Here is a 15,448-nt window from a genome sequence, read left to right on the forward strand (position 1 = left end):
GCTCCACTCCCATATGGTTTCCATTCGGTTATCAGTAGCTAGGGGGGAATGACGTCAGAGCATTGTTTAGTTTTTGTGTGTTCTGTTTTGCTCCGTAGCTACGACAACAAACCGGTTCCCCCGGACTTTGGCGGCGTCACCCAGTTATTTCGTGGCGCTTATCTAATTGGCCTCTGCTCTGGCCTGCTCAGTGGCGCTCACTGCCGCTCACACGCGCTCTTACTGATGGCCTCATTGGATGATTACCCGCTCGCCGCCACCGCCGTTGCCGTTGAGGGGCTGTTGTGCCCAAAACTTGGACCTCCGAAATCAGTCGTAGTCTGCCACTCGCACATCGTGGACGGTATTCATCATACACACACACACATTTAATTTATTTACTAAAGAAACAGATATGTCGGAGGGTGAATCGAAGTTTGGTTTCAAGGATATGGAGAAGGCCTTGGAGACGCTGAAGCTGCTGGAGGATCATGACATGCAGTACCGAAAGCTGACAGTTCGCGGTCTTCTTGGACGCGCCAAGCGAGTGCTGACCTGTGAGTAGTACAAGCCAAGAGATAATCCCAATCCAAACTCACTTGATTGCTCCTCCTTCCATGAAAATGCAGTGACCAAGGCCGAGGAGAAGCTGAAGAACATCAATGAGGCGATTGGAGTGTTTGAGAAATGGCTGGAGGATAATGGCGGCGGTGCGTCCAGCAAGAATGCCAAGACTGACAACGAGGACAAGGTGGAGACAGTGCCCGGCCTGGGCTTCAAGGACAAGGCGGCGGCGGAGGCAACGCTGAGGTAAGCGGGACATTTGGGGACATACTAATGAGGCGAGCGATTATCGACCTTCGGGCAAGAGGGCGAGCAGCAGCGGCTGCGGCATCTTATGATGTCATGTCACAGTTATAGAGTGTTTCGAACTCGGAAGTCTCATTAGATTGATAGAGCGAGCGCTGCTCTTTTTGTATGCCTCTCTCTCTCTCTCTCTCTCTGCTGCTCTCTGCCAGCAAAGCGGTTCGTAATTATATCGTACAAATATGTATACCCATCGTCACTTGTATATACATATATCCAAGAGCACATTCCACTGCTTCTGGCTGTATCTACAATATTTGAATAAGTATATTTTATATGCATTCGATTCGATTTGTCATTGCAGCATTTTGGCGGAGCGTGATCCGGATTACCAGAGGTTGGCCATCAAGGGACTGATTGGCAGCTCGAAGCGTGTGCTGTCCGGCACCAAGAATGAGGACAAGATCAATTCCATCAAGGAGGGTGTCCAAGTGCTGGAGGATTTTCTGGAGAAGTTTGAGGCCGAGAACCGCATCAAGGAAAATCGCGCCTATTTGGCCTATACTGTCGCATCCAAGCTGCCAGAGCCCAAAGACGATCTGTCCGTTGAATTCCTGGCCGCCTATGGCGGCTCCAAGGCCAAGGGCAACTACAAGCACCTGCGCACGATGTACCCGAAGGACGATGAGACCACCAGCTGGGACATTGTGCGCAATCGTCAGATAGCCAAGCTGCTGGAGCAGATCAAGAGCGAGGATGCCAAGCTCTTCGACGCGGAGTCGGGCGAACCTACAGAACTCCACTTGCAGTTAATCCACTGGGCGTACACGCCACAGCCGGACAAGGTGAAGGCGTATGTGGAGAAGCTGGCCAAGAAGACGCCGCAGAAGCGCAAGCCGGAGAGCAGCAACAACAGCAACAGCAGCAGCAGTGCCAACGATTCCAGTAGTGAGGATTCCGACGATTCTGTGCCCAAAAAGAAGAAGCGCGAGTAGGGGAGTAGCCACCTAGGCTGGAAATTTAACAAGGCTGCCACTTTGTAACGAACAGAAAACGGTTCATAGTTTATTTAAGTATTTTAACTCAACCTCAACTCAACGCAAACTACGATTAATGGTGGACATCTTCTATATATACATATATGTATGTACTTATGTATTGTGGTATATAAATATCGTATTGCGTATGATGCCAACCCAAACGAAGGCCTCGCTTTGATGTACAAACAATAAATCAAAGAGAGTGGAAGAGAGAGAGAATTGCATTTGGGCCGTTACAAATCGAAACATCGCGTTTTCTACGTTCCCCAACACTCACGCATTTGTTCGGGTCTTGCACTCTTTTTATCCGTTATTTACGTCATCATAGCGAAACCTTCACTTAACATTCATTCAAGCCCGCCCTCCCACGCACCCTGCACACGCAACTAAATTACACAATGTACAAGAGACCCGGCCACGCCCACACACCACTTGCAGCCACTAATACTTATACGAATACTAATACTTATGCAAGCCGGCCGTATCATAATAATCCGACTTTGGCACGCGAGGAGATTGCGTTTGTGCATCGGTGGGAGCTGGCGGCGTCTTGGCCAGCGACAAAGTCAACTGGTGCTGATCGATCTTGCCGGTTCCGCCTGCCGTGAGATGGCCATAGGCCATGTTGAAGAGTGCATCTGGATCACAGACGAAGCGGTAGACATAGCGCTCCCCGTTCACCTTCTGCATTATGCCCTTCTCGTAGTAGTAGCGAAGACTGCGGGACAACTTGTCGTAGTTCATGGCCGGACGATTCTTCTGGAGGCCCCAGCGTCGAGCGACTTCCTCTGGTTCGATCAGCTTGAACTCCATGCCCCGGCCAGTCCACGCTATGCAACTGGCACTGCAAATGCACAAAAGGATTGTAATAGAGTAGGAGATTCTTGGTCTAGCCTCTCACCTGGTGTTGGGTTCATCCAGAAGGGCTACCAGGAATTGCCACAGTTGCAGCGAGCCACGCCGCTGGCTTATGGGCTGGCCACTGCTGCTCGTGGAGATGCCATTGCTGGCATAGAACTGATCCAGGCGCAGCTCCGCATCGCTGGACGTGGTCGAATCGACAACGCTGGGCCGCAGAGCCGCGGGATAGGTGGAGGATATGGTGGCATTGTACGGACTGCCATCATACTTGAGGTCTCCATCACTCACCGCCGCCGCTGAGTTGGGGGAGAGATCTCTATAGATGGCGGCGTGCGACTGGGATTGCGTCTGCTGCTGGTGGACATAGTGCGCGGGTGTGCCATAGACAGCCGAGCTGGAGATGACAGCCGTGTGGCTGAACTTGAAGGCTGAGGCTGCATGCAGTGGCGTCAGGTGGGTCAGTGCCTGCTGCTCCGCCTGCTGGTGGTGGTGTCCATGATGATGATGATGGTGCGGATGCAGTGCAGCATGTTGTAATTGTTGTTGCTGATGCTGATGCTCCTGCTGCTGTTGCTGCTGTTGCTGCTGTTGTTGCTGCTGCTGCTGTTGCTGTGCCGCTGTCGTGGTGGAGTCGGCGTGCTCGATTTTTGTGTTGGGCTGAAAGTGCTGGCCAGAGGAGACATCGTTGCAATAGACGGCAGCAGCAGCGACGGCGGCAGCGCTGGCCGTTTCTAGAAGGGATCCGGAGAAGAGTTGAAAAGCCGCTTTCATGCACGTTTAAACAATGTCGAGACATCAAGGGAAGGGGGCACTAATCAGGATACTCTTCCCCACAAAAGAGCATTACAGGTTGAGCAATACAGATTGAATGTTCAGAATGTTTATGAATTTCCCCACTTAATGTGTGTCCTTTAGCTACATTTGCTACACATAAGTCTTGTCATATATCTCCAACCATCTTCAGGGTATTCCACACTTCGTCTAGTTCTTAACGAGCTCCCTTGGCTCGTTCTGTTGTTCCTGGTGCTGCTTTGTACCTAAATGGCCAAGGTATTTAGCAGCCAATTAATTATTTAAACAGCCCACCCTCTGGAGTCGGGCACTGCAAAATGCTCAATATGCTGCAATTTAACAGGAAAACAAACCTCTCTGTGCTGGCTGTGCACCCAACCCACTCGAACCCACACTGCTGCCACGGGGCCTGCCCTTTTCATTAGCCACCATTCCCAGGTCTTTCCATCACATTTCACTCCCCCTGGGCGCGACTCGGGCGCTGGGCGCATTAAAAATTCAGAAGATACCTCTGCATAATCCATGAGCAAGTGTCGACAAGTAAAAACATCATTGTCGATAACAACAGCGATACCACCGACGCGATGCGATGCGACGCTGCTGATGGAAATGCAAACCTGTTGGCTGTGCGGCCCAAAAGGGCAACTGCCCCACACCCAATGGGAGTGGGTGTGAGTACCACGTACCCCAGTCTGACTCTCTACCCATCGAACCACTCAGCGGCTGCCTGTGATTGAGTTGCTTGTTTGACAGATGCTGCCACCCCATGGCATAGCTGCCTCATCCTCATCCACCGCAGGCCAACTACTATATCGCAGTGCGTGGCGTTGCTCTCGAAATTGAATTTCAAAGCTCGTGCCTCCGACTCTGGAACCGCCAATTGGATTAGCGGTTACTAACACCGGCGAATATTGTTATTGTAAATTATGCGCGCAATATCTTTCATTTTATTTGAGAAAATATCCAGTAAAAACGAAAAAATAGCGCAACGAGGCAACCAGTAATTCCCCGTAAGTGAAACGAAACCCACCAAGCCATAATCTTGGCCCAACAAATTGAGTTATTGGCATGCAAAACTGATAAGGCATGGAGCCCCACGGCTCACGGATAATTTGAATAAATGATGAAGGAACGAACGAAAGAATGAATGGCTTTAATAATTTTCTTTTCATTTTTCATTTTTCATTTCGATCAACGCGGAGTTATTGGGGGACTTACCTTCGTCGCTCTTTTTCAGAATGCCCGCGGGTGGCGATGATGGAAATCTGGCAAGAGCATAAATCAAGAAGAATATTGAGAAATGTATACATAAATATAGTATATTTTATAGCAGAGGAAACTGCCCAGAAAATTGCTGATTGACTTAAAGTTGACTTGTCTTGTCAGCATGAGATTCAATAATCCAACGGCAGCGGCAGCGCCACATCCCCACTTACCTGTAGCAATATGGATGCGGATGTGAGTGCGGATGCGGGTGCGGATGGGTGTGTGGGTGCGTCACAGCGGGTATATCGAAGAAAGTTGATGTTCTTTCATGGCGCACGCCTTTGACATTCACTGCAGAGATTCACCCAAGAAGAAAAAGCGAACACAAAATAAAATTACACATTTTTTGCGGTTGCTTGCCGATTTATAAATGTTAGAGACGCTACCCATACTCGTACTCCCACTACTTAATCGAGGGAACCTTTAGCTTTTGTTAGATAATATTTCATATTAACGCTCGCACCGGGATGCCTTTGAGAGCACAAATCGAGCGCTTGTCAAATGCACTTGACTTGCCCATAATCGAATGGCAAGACAGGTCTAAGATTAGATAACAACAAAAAGAAGGGAAGTACGAGTATGTACTTTATACTTAAGCAAAACATAAATTCGGTTCGTGTTTAAATCGTAAAAATCATTCGGGAAATTTAACAAATAGAAAATAAATTGCTTACAATTGTTTCTAAATGGTTTAGTAGATGGCAAAGGCTTGCTTAAGTTCTAAATTTGTTTCCCCCTTTTGGGTTCTATTTCGTTACCCCCTCAAATACCTTCTCATGCTGATCCCGAATCTGTAAATATATTTACTATATTTAGGTACGCGGCACGCGCCATCGTCAGTTATGTTTTCTTAATAAAAAACTTAACAAAACAAAGCAAGTTAAAACAAAGCCTAAAGGCCAATCCCACTCCAAGCTATCGGAAACGCCTGCCCCACAGCATTCCCATGGAATGATTTCTCATCCCCCAAACTCCCCCCTGACTCATAATGGAAAATTAATAAACAAGGATGGGTGGGGGACGACGTGTAAATAGCAAAAACAAACAGAAAGTAGACACAGATACAGTTCATACAGGGGAGGGGGAAGGGGTATGCTGCATCCGGGCATGAACGTGTGGATGGAGGAGAAGAGCGGAGAGTGGAGAGTGGAGAGTGGATGTGGACGGACGCTTACCATTGTACCTTGCGTTCAAGTAACCCTCGGTGGATGTGTCCAGACCGAATTTGCCAATAGCCGGCGTGGGCGTGGGCGTTGCATACATGACCAGCTCATCGGCCAATTGCTGGTGATGGTGGTGGTGATGGTGATGATGATGATGCGCATACCAGGCCGACTCGCGTGTGAGATCTGCAGAGGAAGGATAAGAGATTATCCGTTAAAGCAGATGGTTATGGGAGAGTAGAGAGGATCACTACGGACCATTGCACAGGGAGGCAGCACCTCCGTTTGAGCTGCTTGAGGCCGCGGTGGCATTCATCAGAGCGGACGTTGCAATCGATGCCGGTGGCGGCGGCGGCGGCGGCGGCGTCAAGCTTCCGGCTAGGGCCGCTAGGGCCGGCGATGTTGCTGTTGACTTCTGGCCAATGCAGATGGCCTCCATCAGAGTGTGGCCGGCATCCAGGTCATTGCTGTGACATTTCTTGTGCTCCGACTCCAGGTGGCCGCAACTGGAGGAAGACGACGATGAGGATATGGCCTTGGCCACGGCCGGCAACGTTGAACTGACACAGGAAACCACCGAGTCTGTGGTTAACGTGGATGTATTCGGTGCCCCATGATAGAGCGCCAAGTGAGGATGATGATGATGATGATGGGGATGATGATGATGCGAATGCGGATGCGGGTGCGAATGGGAAAGCGAGTGATGATCCAAGTGCGTGAGCGTCTGCTGGAGCTGCTCCAAGTGCGTCTTGGCCTCCTGGCTGTAGTCGCTCTGTGGAATAAGGAAATGAAACCAGACGCAGCAGGAAATTACTCATGAGTTTCGGGGCGTTACTTTGGGGGTTCGATTTTCGCGTTTTCTTCAAATTAGTTGTCAATTTGTAAATCTCTGTTTTTGGGGTAGCATTTCGGTGCGACGACCTGAAGGGCATCGACCATTCAGACCTTTAAGGGGGCGCCTTAAAGCCACCTGCTGAGTGCGTTAGTGATACCCGCTGCTAACAGGTTGCAGGAAACAATGGAAACAACAAAGCCCAGTCCCAGTAGCCAGTACCAGCCCCAACCACAGTCTCAGTCCGTCACATTGACATAGTCAAGTGAATGGAACTTGTGGCAATTAGTTTAACAGCTTCTGCTTCTGCTTTTGCTTCTGGGTGTCAATTGTCGTTGTTCTTGCCTCGGACCCGTGGTCGTGCCCATTAAGTAATGAGCCATTGTCAGCGCACAACTAGAATTCGCACCAACTGGACACACAAACACCTCAAAGTACTCATATGAGTACTCATATGGTGGCAGTGGCACACCAACTCCATTTCCTCCAACTGCTGGTTTATTGACACTTTTACATTTAATGAGCTCCGCGTTGAGGTTAACCTTTCTTTTTGGTCACACTCTCGCTCTCTCCCCTCATTAAAGATTGCGGGGAATTTCACTTTTCTTTTTCTTATGGGGGGAAAATTGTTTGAAAATTCCTATCCCTAGTCTAATCATATCTCAATGCAACAATGAATGAATCACAAATCATTATTATTCATAAAATAAAGTTACACCGGAAATACAGTAAATGTGGCAAGACCATCTCCAAGTGTTTGTTTTTTTTGAACAATCTGCTGGCGACCTACATCCCAAAGTGCATTTCGTATCCCTCACTTGACATTTGCAAACTGGAACACCAAACGATGCGATGCGATGTGCACCGTCGCATTCGAGAATCATTTGTACGATAGTTACCCCTAATTACATGCCCGTAATCATTGCCGGTTGGGCTCTATCACCAATAGAAGCATCAGTGCCAGCCCTGCTCCAGATAGATACTCTTCGAAACGCAGAAAGCGGCACCGCACCGCGCTCTTTGTAACATTCAGAAGAAGAAATGCAGAATGCTCAGCTTTCTCCTCCTCCCAGCCGTGGGTTATGTAAATCTTCAATGTTGTGTGTACATTCAACTTGAAGCAGATTACATTTGGCAATCGCTAAACAGTTTTGCTTCCGCTTTCCTGCAGCTACCAATTTTTGATAAATTGCAAAATATGTCGTTTGCCTGCGCTCGCTAAGTGCAAGCAAACAATTTGTCAAATCAAATTATTACCACAATTATTTAGTGTAACTGTCACGAGCACATGGCGCACACGGAGGTGCACAGATTTAGCGGGGGGGGCAGAGGAAGCCAGCGAAGCGTTGTCACCTGCCACGCGTGCGCAGCTGCAACAAGGGCTTAGAGGCGAAAGCGTTGGTACGACTACGGAATGCCCTTTGGCTCATAATCTATCATTAGGTGTTCTATGATGAAGCATTTCCTAGCTTACTCCCAGATTTTTGCAGTTAAAAAAGAAGGAAACACTTAAAAGAATGTTATGGAAATTTCTTTAAAATTGAATTCTTAATGAAATTGTTTCCTGAAATCTTTTCGAAGATTGATCGTTAAATATCGAATGTTATCTTTGTAATATCAAAATATAGCCATTATAAATATCTCCGAAAGGTGCTCAATAACAAATAGTACTTCAAATTCGAATAGTTTAGTTCCAATCACACTTTAGTGGCTCTGCAGCTGAAAGAGATACATATACCGTATACCCTTTGCATACTCTTAGAGTGTACTTCAGGGCCCTACCATTAGGCCCTAATTTGTATGCGCAATTGATGCCAATTACGATTGCAGTTGGGAAAAACAAACGTTGGCTGCCGGTGACTGACTGACAATCGTTCGCGTCCGTTCGATGAATCAACTTTGAACTCTGGCAAACAAAGAGCAAGGTACGAGGGTGGGTGGGTTGTTGCAAAAGATTACGACGCATGCGCGCCCGCAACTGACATTACGAAACTTTGGCTGTATTTACTTTGAATTTGACAGTGCCTCTGTGGGTGTGTGTCTGTGTACCTGTGTACCTGTGAGGTTGATCTACTTTGCAGCAGCCGCCACACGAGACCAGAGGAGGCAGCGCACAGAAGGGCACAAGAGGCCGACAGGAGACAATGCTTTTCTTTTTACGTATTTTTTTTCTCTGCTTGCTTTTTTGGTGTCTTTTGTTTCCACGCTGAGGTGCGTTCCGACTCCAACTCTGTCGCTGGCTGTACCGCTGGCTCTGCCTCTGGTTCCACCTGGGGCTTGGGCTTGGGCTTGTGCTTGTGCTTGTCGTGGAAAACACTTTCACTGCACATGAGGAGGCAGTGACACGGTCGTCTCCAAAGTCTTTGCTGTCTTCGCTCTTCTTGTGGGTGCTTTAGGCTGTGGCTGTGGCAATGGAAGCGCGACCGAGCAAGTTTCTCGGTTTGTTCGCTTCGCCTGCTTTGCCTTTTGCATTTTCGTTTGAGCTCTGGCCCAGTACGGAGGTGTTTCTTCTCAGCTTTCCATACCCCAAAACAGCCGCTAGAGTGCCTCAGAATTACCTGCTCCATGTTCAGTTCAGCGACATGTCAGAACACAGTAGCCGGGACTATCTTTGGCTGTGCACTCTGCTGCTGATCTGCGCCGTGATCCAGGGTAAGTAATCAGTCTTTGCTCTCCCTCGAGCAGCTATAATACCTCTGGCTTTCCTTCCAGTGGCTCTGTGCCAACCGTACCAGGTGCCGCATCGCTGCTCGAATCGCTTGGAGAGCGCCCTGGAGAACATGCGACGACGCAGCATTCAGACCAAGAGCTCCACCGATCGGACTCGCTCGCGATCCATGTGGCAGCCGCCGGCGCAGAGTCCCTACCAGCTGTACCACAGCTTCTATGGCCAGCACAGTGATCCCGAGGATGATTTCTACAATGCGGGTGGCAGCTACAATTCGGGGCGTGGCTACCATGCCAAGCTGCTGCATAGGAATGGGCGCCCCTATCCGTTTGCGGACTCCACCGCTGCGTTGGAGCTGGAGGAACTGCTCTCTGGACACCAGCAGCAGCAGCAGCAGCAGCAGCAGCAATACCAACAGCACCATGAGCACCGACAGCCGCACAAGCTGGACATATCCCGAGTGGATGTTGAGGATCTGAAGGTGCGTGTGCCGCCGGCAAAGTCCGCCGCACGTTGGGTGGAGATCGACAAGTGCAAGTTCAGCACGGAAAACTCCACACTGGACACGCGGCTAATCTTCCCGGATCTCACGCTCAGCGGCAAGGTTGTGATGCAGCCCATGGGTGGACGCTGCCACATGATACTCCGCTTGCGGCATGCGGGCATCGAGTTCCGCACTGTGCCACTGGGCATGGAGCCAGCGGGCTCAGGCGCGCTGCCTCACACGTATGAGCAGTCCAGGAGATTGAGCGCCTCCTCCGTGCGCACGGATTCTCACTTTGCGGAGCCAGGATTCATCTCAGTCTTTGCACACGGCTGCCAGGGACCGACTGGCATTCGGCTGCGACAGAACTCGAAGCGGAGATTCGGCTACGGCGCGGGCACCGCTCCCCAGGTGGAGTTGGGCGAGCCGCATGTCATCATGGGCACGACGCGACCGCAGCCCCAGAGGTGGGGCAAGTACCACAAGCCGGACTACGACATCAGGCTGGATCAGACCACGCAGCGGGACAAGAGCCTGGAGTTGGGCAGCGATAGCCGTGGCCAGGACTCGTCGGAGTTTGTGGATGTCAACGGGGACAATTTCTACCGGCGGAAGTTCAACAGGCGGCGACGTCGTCGTCGGCGCTTTGCAGATAACGGAGCCACGGAGAACTTCGTGGATCAAATGAGCTTCAACGAGGATGTGCTCCACTTTGAGGATGAGCAACTGCAGCAGATGGTGGAACCAGATGCCAGAGCCTTTGCGGACATCTTCAGTGCGAGTGGCGGTGGCGGCGGACACAGCGGGGATCGTGATGAGCTGGTGGGCGAGGCCATGTCCCACGAGCTGGAGAAGCTCTTCTCCATGGGAGTGCGCGGTCTGCTGACCACCTACATGCAGCGCGCCCTGCAGCCGGCCATCAAGGAAACCCTCATGGAGAACATGGGCTACACCTTGAGCTACGGCTGAGTTCCCCCACATGGGGGGGTCCCATCCCATGTATTAACCCCTTAATTTATGTCAGATTCAACAGAAATAAAAGCTTTAAGCAGACTAATTGATACATTGGACTGGCTCAGGCGCTCGATTGTCTGAATGGATTACATAATCTTACCAATTTGGCGGTATCCATTTAGTGGAAAGTGCAGATGGCACGCTCGACTTCACACACTCACTCACGGACACCGGACCCACACTCTTGAACTTGATGGCGCTGCTTGCGCTGGCTGCGGGTAAAAATGTTCACTAATAGGATCCCGTTCCGCTTTGTTTCTGCACATCAATAACATTCAATTATTCAGCACTCGATGGCTTTCACTTGTCGCTGCTGATCGGCACGCATTCCGTTGTCATCGTGCAGACGTTCTCGAGTATCCGTGATAACTGCCGTGGTGACGCCGTTACAGGATTCGACCAGGCTCAGGCTGTGCTTAGGCTTAGGGGGTGTCTGTGTAATGGGGTTGGATGCGCCAGGATGCTGTGGATTGTGCTCTGCGCAGGTGCAGAACGCCCCCAGAGGCTGCTCATTGGTTCAAATGCTCCTAGGAACGGTGGCCAATAGTGGGTCTGCGTGGGCGTTAATTAGTTTGAAAACCAAATTAAAATTAAATAAATGTTTAAGACAGTTTTAAATCATTTCTTGCTAATCTTGTGGTAGTCATTAGTTTAATTAATTGCTTTATCAAAGAGGTAACTTCAAAAACCTTTCTCAATAGAATTTCAAGAGAATTCTCTAATAAATGCCTATCTTAATGATTATAATCGCAAATATGCAAATTTCATGTTCAAATTTTCAATTCAAGCGAAACTTAATCTCCAGAATTGCCAACCACTTAAACTAAGGTCATGGCGCTGCCAGACTGCTGGATTTACGTTGCGTGTGCCAGTACTGCGTAGCGTGATAAGTTCATGGTATCTTCGGCAATGTGGTGGAATTTGCATGTTTTCGTTGCATTAACCTGTTTTCCATGATCCTTATTTAATTGAATTTTACCTATATTTTATGTATATTTAATGGATTTCATTAAATTCAATTTTTAAAGTATATTCAATATATAGGGACGTTCTCTCTTCTCCGTAGGAAATTTTCTCTCTCTTTTAAAGGGATATTTATCTCTCGCAACATCGGAATTTTCATCGCAACAATGAGTCTTTATTCCATCCCCACTTACGTTGAATTCCAACACTACTTACGTATTTTACCGTTGGCAACACAATTTGTATGGACCAGCAACATGCTGCGAAAAGTTAGCAGCAAAATATTCTCCAAATTTAATTTACTAATTGTATTCTCAATTGTATTTTTATTTTTTAAATATAACATATAGTAACAAAATTCTGTAGCATTTCCCAAACATAAAATTGCCTAAATTACAGTAGATGCAGTTAATCCAATTAAAAATATTACAGATATGGCGATGGGACCCATTGATATTGGAGAATTTCCAATTGATCCACATTCCATAGTTGGTCCAATTTTTCAATTGGATCAACTGCTATGGAACCCATTATTAGTATTGAAACAGATCCATTGAAAAATATTAATAGAGATTTTGAAAATAAATCCCAGAATATTGATACATACAAAACATATGAAAATGTTAAAAGCAGTTGATTAAAGGGATTTACAAATATTATTATTTGGTTGACCCTTTTAATTTTAACCTTATTATGCAATCAATTAAGGAAAGATGTATCATAAAATCAACAAATCCTATGTAGAATTTAATGATGATTTGAGTAAAATTACATTTTTAAAGCTGAGAGTCCTAACCAGATGGTATTATTAAACTGAACATCAAAATTGAGGAAAAGGCTTTTAGATTCACGGTATATTTTACGGTATTTTTTGAAAATGAAAAATTATATTTCGGTATATTTTCGAGGCCCTCACGATTTTATCGATAAATACGCGGACACTGTTTACTATGTTTTATTATACAATTATTGTACAAATCAAGTCCATTCATACAGGCGTAAGTAGCTAACAACAACAACAACCAAGTGCCGAACAGGTGAACACCCACCCCAATGGTTTTTGATGCAGTGCAGGGCATGGAGAGAACTCCACCTTGAAACTTTGTTTACGCACAATGTTTTGTCGGAGGTGGGGGCGGTGTGAGGCGTTGGGTGGCCACTCAGTCAGGTGGTGCCTTGTGTCTGCGCATTATATAATGAAAACTCGAATATTAAAAATGTGAGAATGGTGCTGGAAGATAAGATAGCCCTTGGGATTACGCAAAACTCCGGCCGGACATCATCCTTTGCCTTGGCGACTGAGCAAAGGTTGGGGCCGCGTGTACCCCAAAATAAGATTCGATCTGTCATGGCGCGACCTTGAGGCCTTCGCAATGATTTTCGTGCGTATGCGTTCGAGTTGCGTCAACACTGAGATGTTGTTTTGTTCTTTACAGATACACACACACACGAGAACGGAAACAAAGGGAGAATACCCAGGAAACTAAGTGAATGATAAACATCATGCTGGTTGAATGCACCCGCCGTCAATGCCCGAAGATGCTCTGAACAGTGCTCTTCATCTAGAAGAAAGCGTTACATCCGCATCGGCATCACTCACATACGTGCCCCGCATGCAAGCGCATCACTCCGGACGCACTGTGTCCGACAGGTAGCATCATGGCGGAAACGAATACACACCTCACTGTGGCGTCCAGCGGAGCCGCTGGTACGAGCAGTGGGGTGGACGGATCTCCCTACATACGCACAATCGAGTGGAACATGATGAACAAAACCAAGTTCTTTCCGCTCTCCATGCTGAGCTCGTTCTCGGTGCGCTGCTGTCTGTTCCCGCTGACCGTGATTAAGACGCAGCTCCAGGTGCAGCACAAGAGCGATGTCTACAAGGGCATGGTGGACTGTGCCATGAAAATCTACCGATCCGAGGGTGTGCCCGGACTATATCGAGGATTCTGGATATCGTCGGTGCAAATCGTATCGGGCGTCTTCTACATCAGCACCTACGAAGGCGTGAGACACGTTCTCACCGATCTGGGTGCTGGACACCGTGTGAAAGCTTTAGCCGGAGGCGGATGCGCCTCGCTGGTGGGTCAGACCATCATAGTTCCTTTCGATGTTATATCGCAGCATGCCATGGTGCTCGGCATGTCGGCGCATGCCGGTGGCAAGGGGGATATCAATCCGTTGGGTATTAAATCATGGCCCGGCCGTAGCCGCCTCCATATCTCTATGGACATCGGGCGGGAGATAATGCGTCGCGATGGTCTGCGCGGCTTCTACAGAGGCTATATGGCCAGCCTCATGGCTTATGTACCCAATTCGGCAATGTGGTGGGCCTTCTATCATCTATATCAGGGTGAGTCAGACCGCAAAGTTCTTCCATTAGCCAGATAAGATTAATTTAATTTGGATTGCCTCTTCATTCCAGACGAACTTTGTCGCATCTGCCCCGATTGGGTATCCCACTTGTTTATACAATGCGTGGCCGGCAGTTTGGGTGGCTTCACAACGACAATACTAACAAATCCATTAGACATAGTGCGCGCCCGTCTGCAGGTGAGTACACCCCACCGCGCGAGTTATAAATATAATACCTTATCTGTATCATAATGTTTTCGTCACTCTGTCTAGGTGCATCGATTGGACTCGATGAGCCTTGCTTTCCGCGAGCTGTGGCGTGAGGAGAAACTGAACTGCTTCTTCAAGGGCCTGTCCGCCCGCCTGGTGCAGTCGGCGGCCTTCTCCTTCAGCATTATCCTTGGCTACGAGACCATCAAGCGAATTGCCGTAGATGAGCAGTACAAGCATCAAATACGATGGTAATGAATTGCGCACAAGACCCTCAAACCAACTCAAACTTGCATTTACGCGACGTACTGAAAAACCACCAGAGGAGATTCGACTACGTTTGTAAATACCAATAAAAGGAGCAGAGCACAGGTTGACTAGTTAAATTAGCTAGCGATAGCAGAATGTGGACACCGTATACCGGTTACCGGATATCGGATGTATTCACTATGATTAATTTTAGTAGAATGTTTCAATTTTCTCGCGCCTAGGATATTCAAATAATGCAATTTAATATTCAAATACCCCCGAAAAGTGTTGTAGCTTAAACTGTACATTATATTGTTATAATCTTTAGTCATTTTATACCTAACAAGTAGAGGCAGATAGATCGGGGACAAGCCTAATTTATTACAAATATAAATATGTAGAAATTGTAATTGTACTTTGATGATGATGTTGATAATAATGCCGTTTACAATGGTAACCCAATTACTTGTACTTTTACATTTACACTACTTAGCACAGCAATGTTTGCGCCAAAATCATATTACTATATTATATATTATATTGTATTGTATACTGGACATGCCGAAACTAGAAATTAATGTCGAAACAGGGTCCCCGGTAATACAACCCCTGGGGGAAACAAACACCTACCTATAGATAAGCATTCGCGTATGTCTGTGTGTTCTCTGAATGAATAGTTTTAGTTTTTGCGTACATATATTGTAATAAAGTACAAACCAAGAATTGTTACATTTTTGGCACTGTGAATAGTAAATTGAAATC

The 15,448-nt window shown here is 47.7% G+C and overlaps 4 protein-coding genes across 5 annotated transcripts; 3 read left to right on the plus strand and 1 right to left on the minus strand.

Moving 5' to 3' along the window:
* The first annotated feature begins 303 nt into the window (after positions 1-303).
* Positions 304-2,050, plus strand: LOC117583342. The gene is made up of 3 exons (XM_034271604.1): positions 304-536; positions 609-789; positions 1,151-2,050. The coding sequence occupies exons 1-3, from the start codon at positions 395-397 to the stop codon at positions 1,779-1,781; spliced, it is 954 nt and encodes a 317-aa protein (XP_034127495.1). The 5' UTR covers positions 304-394; the 3' UTR covers positions 1,782-2,050.
* Positions 2,051-2,247: 197 nt separating this feature from the next.
* LOC117583343 (ETV5-related protein Ets96B) lies at positions 2,248-11,082 on the minus strand. Its single transcript, XM_034271605.1, has 7 exons — positions 11,007-11,082; positions 6,167-6,680; positions 5,921-6,094; positions 4,916-5,036; positions 4,698-4,744; positions 2,728-3,418; positions 2,248-2,670 (listed from the first exon to the last, which is right to left on the minus strand). The coding sequence occupies exons 1-7, from the start codon at positions 11,022-11,024 to the stop codon at positions 2,286-2,288; spliced, it is 1,950 nt and encodes a 649-aa protein (XP_034127496.1). The 5' UTR covers positions 11,025-11,082; the 3' UTR covers positions 2,248-2,285.
* LOC117583341 lies at positions 9,229-10,919 on the plus strand. The gene is made up of 2 exons (XM_034271603.1): positions 9,229-9,392; positions 9,453-10,919. The coding sequence occupies exons 1-2, from the start codon at positions 9,323-9,325 to the stop codon at positions 10,859-10,861; spliced, it is 1,479 nt and encodes a 492-aa protein (XP_034127494.1). The 5' UTR covers positions 9,229-9,322; the 3' UTR covers positions 10,862-10,919.
* Positions 11,083-12,802: 1,720 nt separating the features above from the next.
* On the plus strand, positions 12,803-15,440 carry LOC117583168 (solute carrier family 25 member 44). Of its 2 annotated transcripts, none has more exons than XM_034271362.1 (4): positions 12,803-12,867; positions 13,306-14,225; positions 14,298-14,425; positions 14,501-15,440. In XM_034271362.1, the coding sequence occupies exons 2-4, from the start codon at positions 13,529-13,531 to the stop codon at positions 14,690-14,692; spliced, it is 1,017 nt and encodes a 338-aa protein (XP_034127253.1). In that variant the 5' UTR covers positions 12,803-12,867; positions 13,306-13,528; the 3' UTR covers positions 14,693-15,440. The 2 variants fall into 2 exon arrangements, with proteins under 2 accessions (XP_034127253.1, XP_034127254.1); XM_034271363.1 differs by lacking the exon at positions 12,803-12,867 and adding an exon at positions 12,887-12,906.
* Positions 15,441-15,448: the final 8 nt, after the last annotated feature.

This window comes from Drosophila guanche, unplaced genomic scaffold (assembly GCF_900245975.1).
Source record: "Drosophila guanche unplaced genomic scaffold, DGUA_6, whole genome shotgun sequence".
Classification (NCBI taxonomy): domain Eukaryota; kingdom Metazoa; phylum Arthropoda; class Insecta; order Diptera; family Drosophilidae; genus Drosophila; species Drosophila guanche.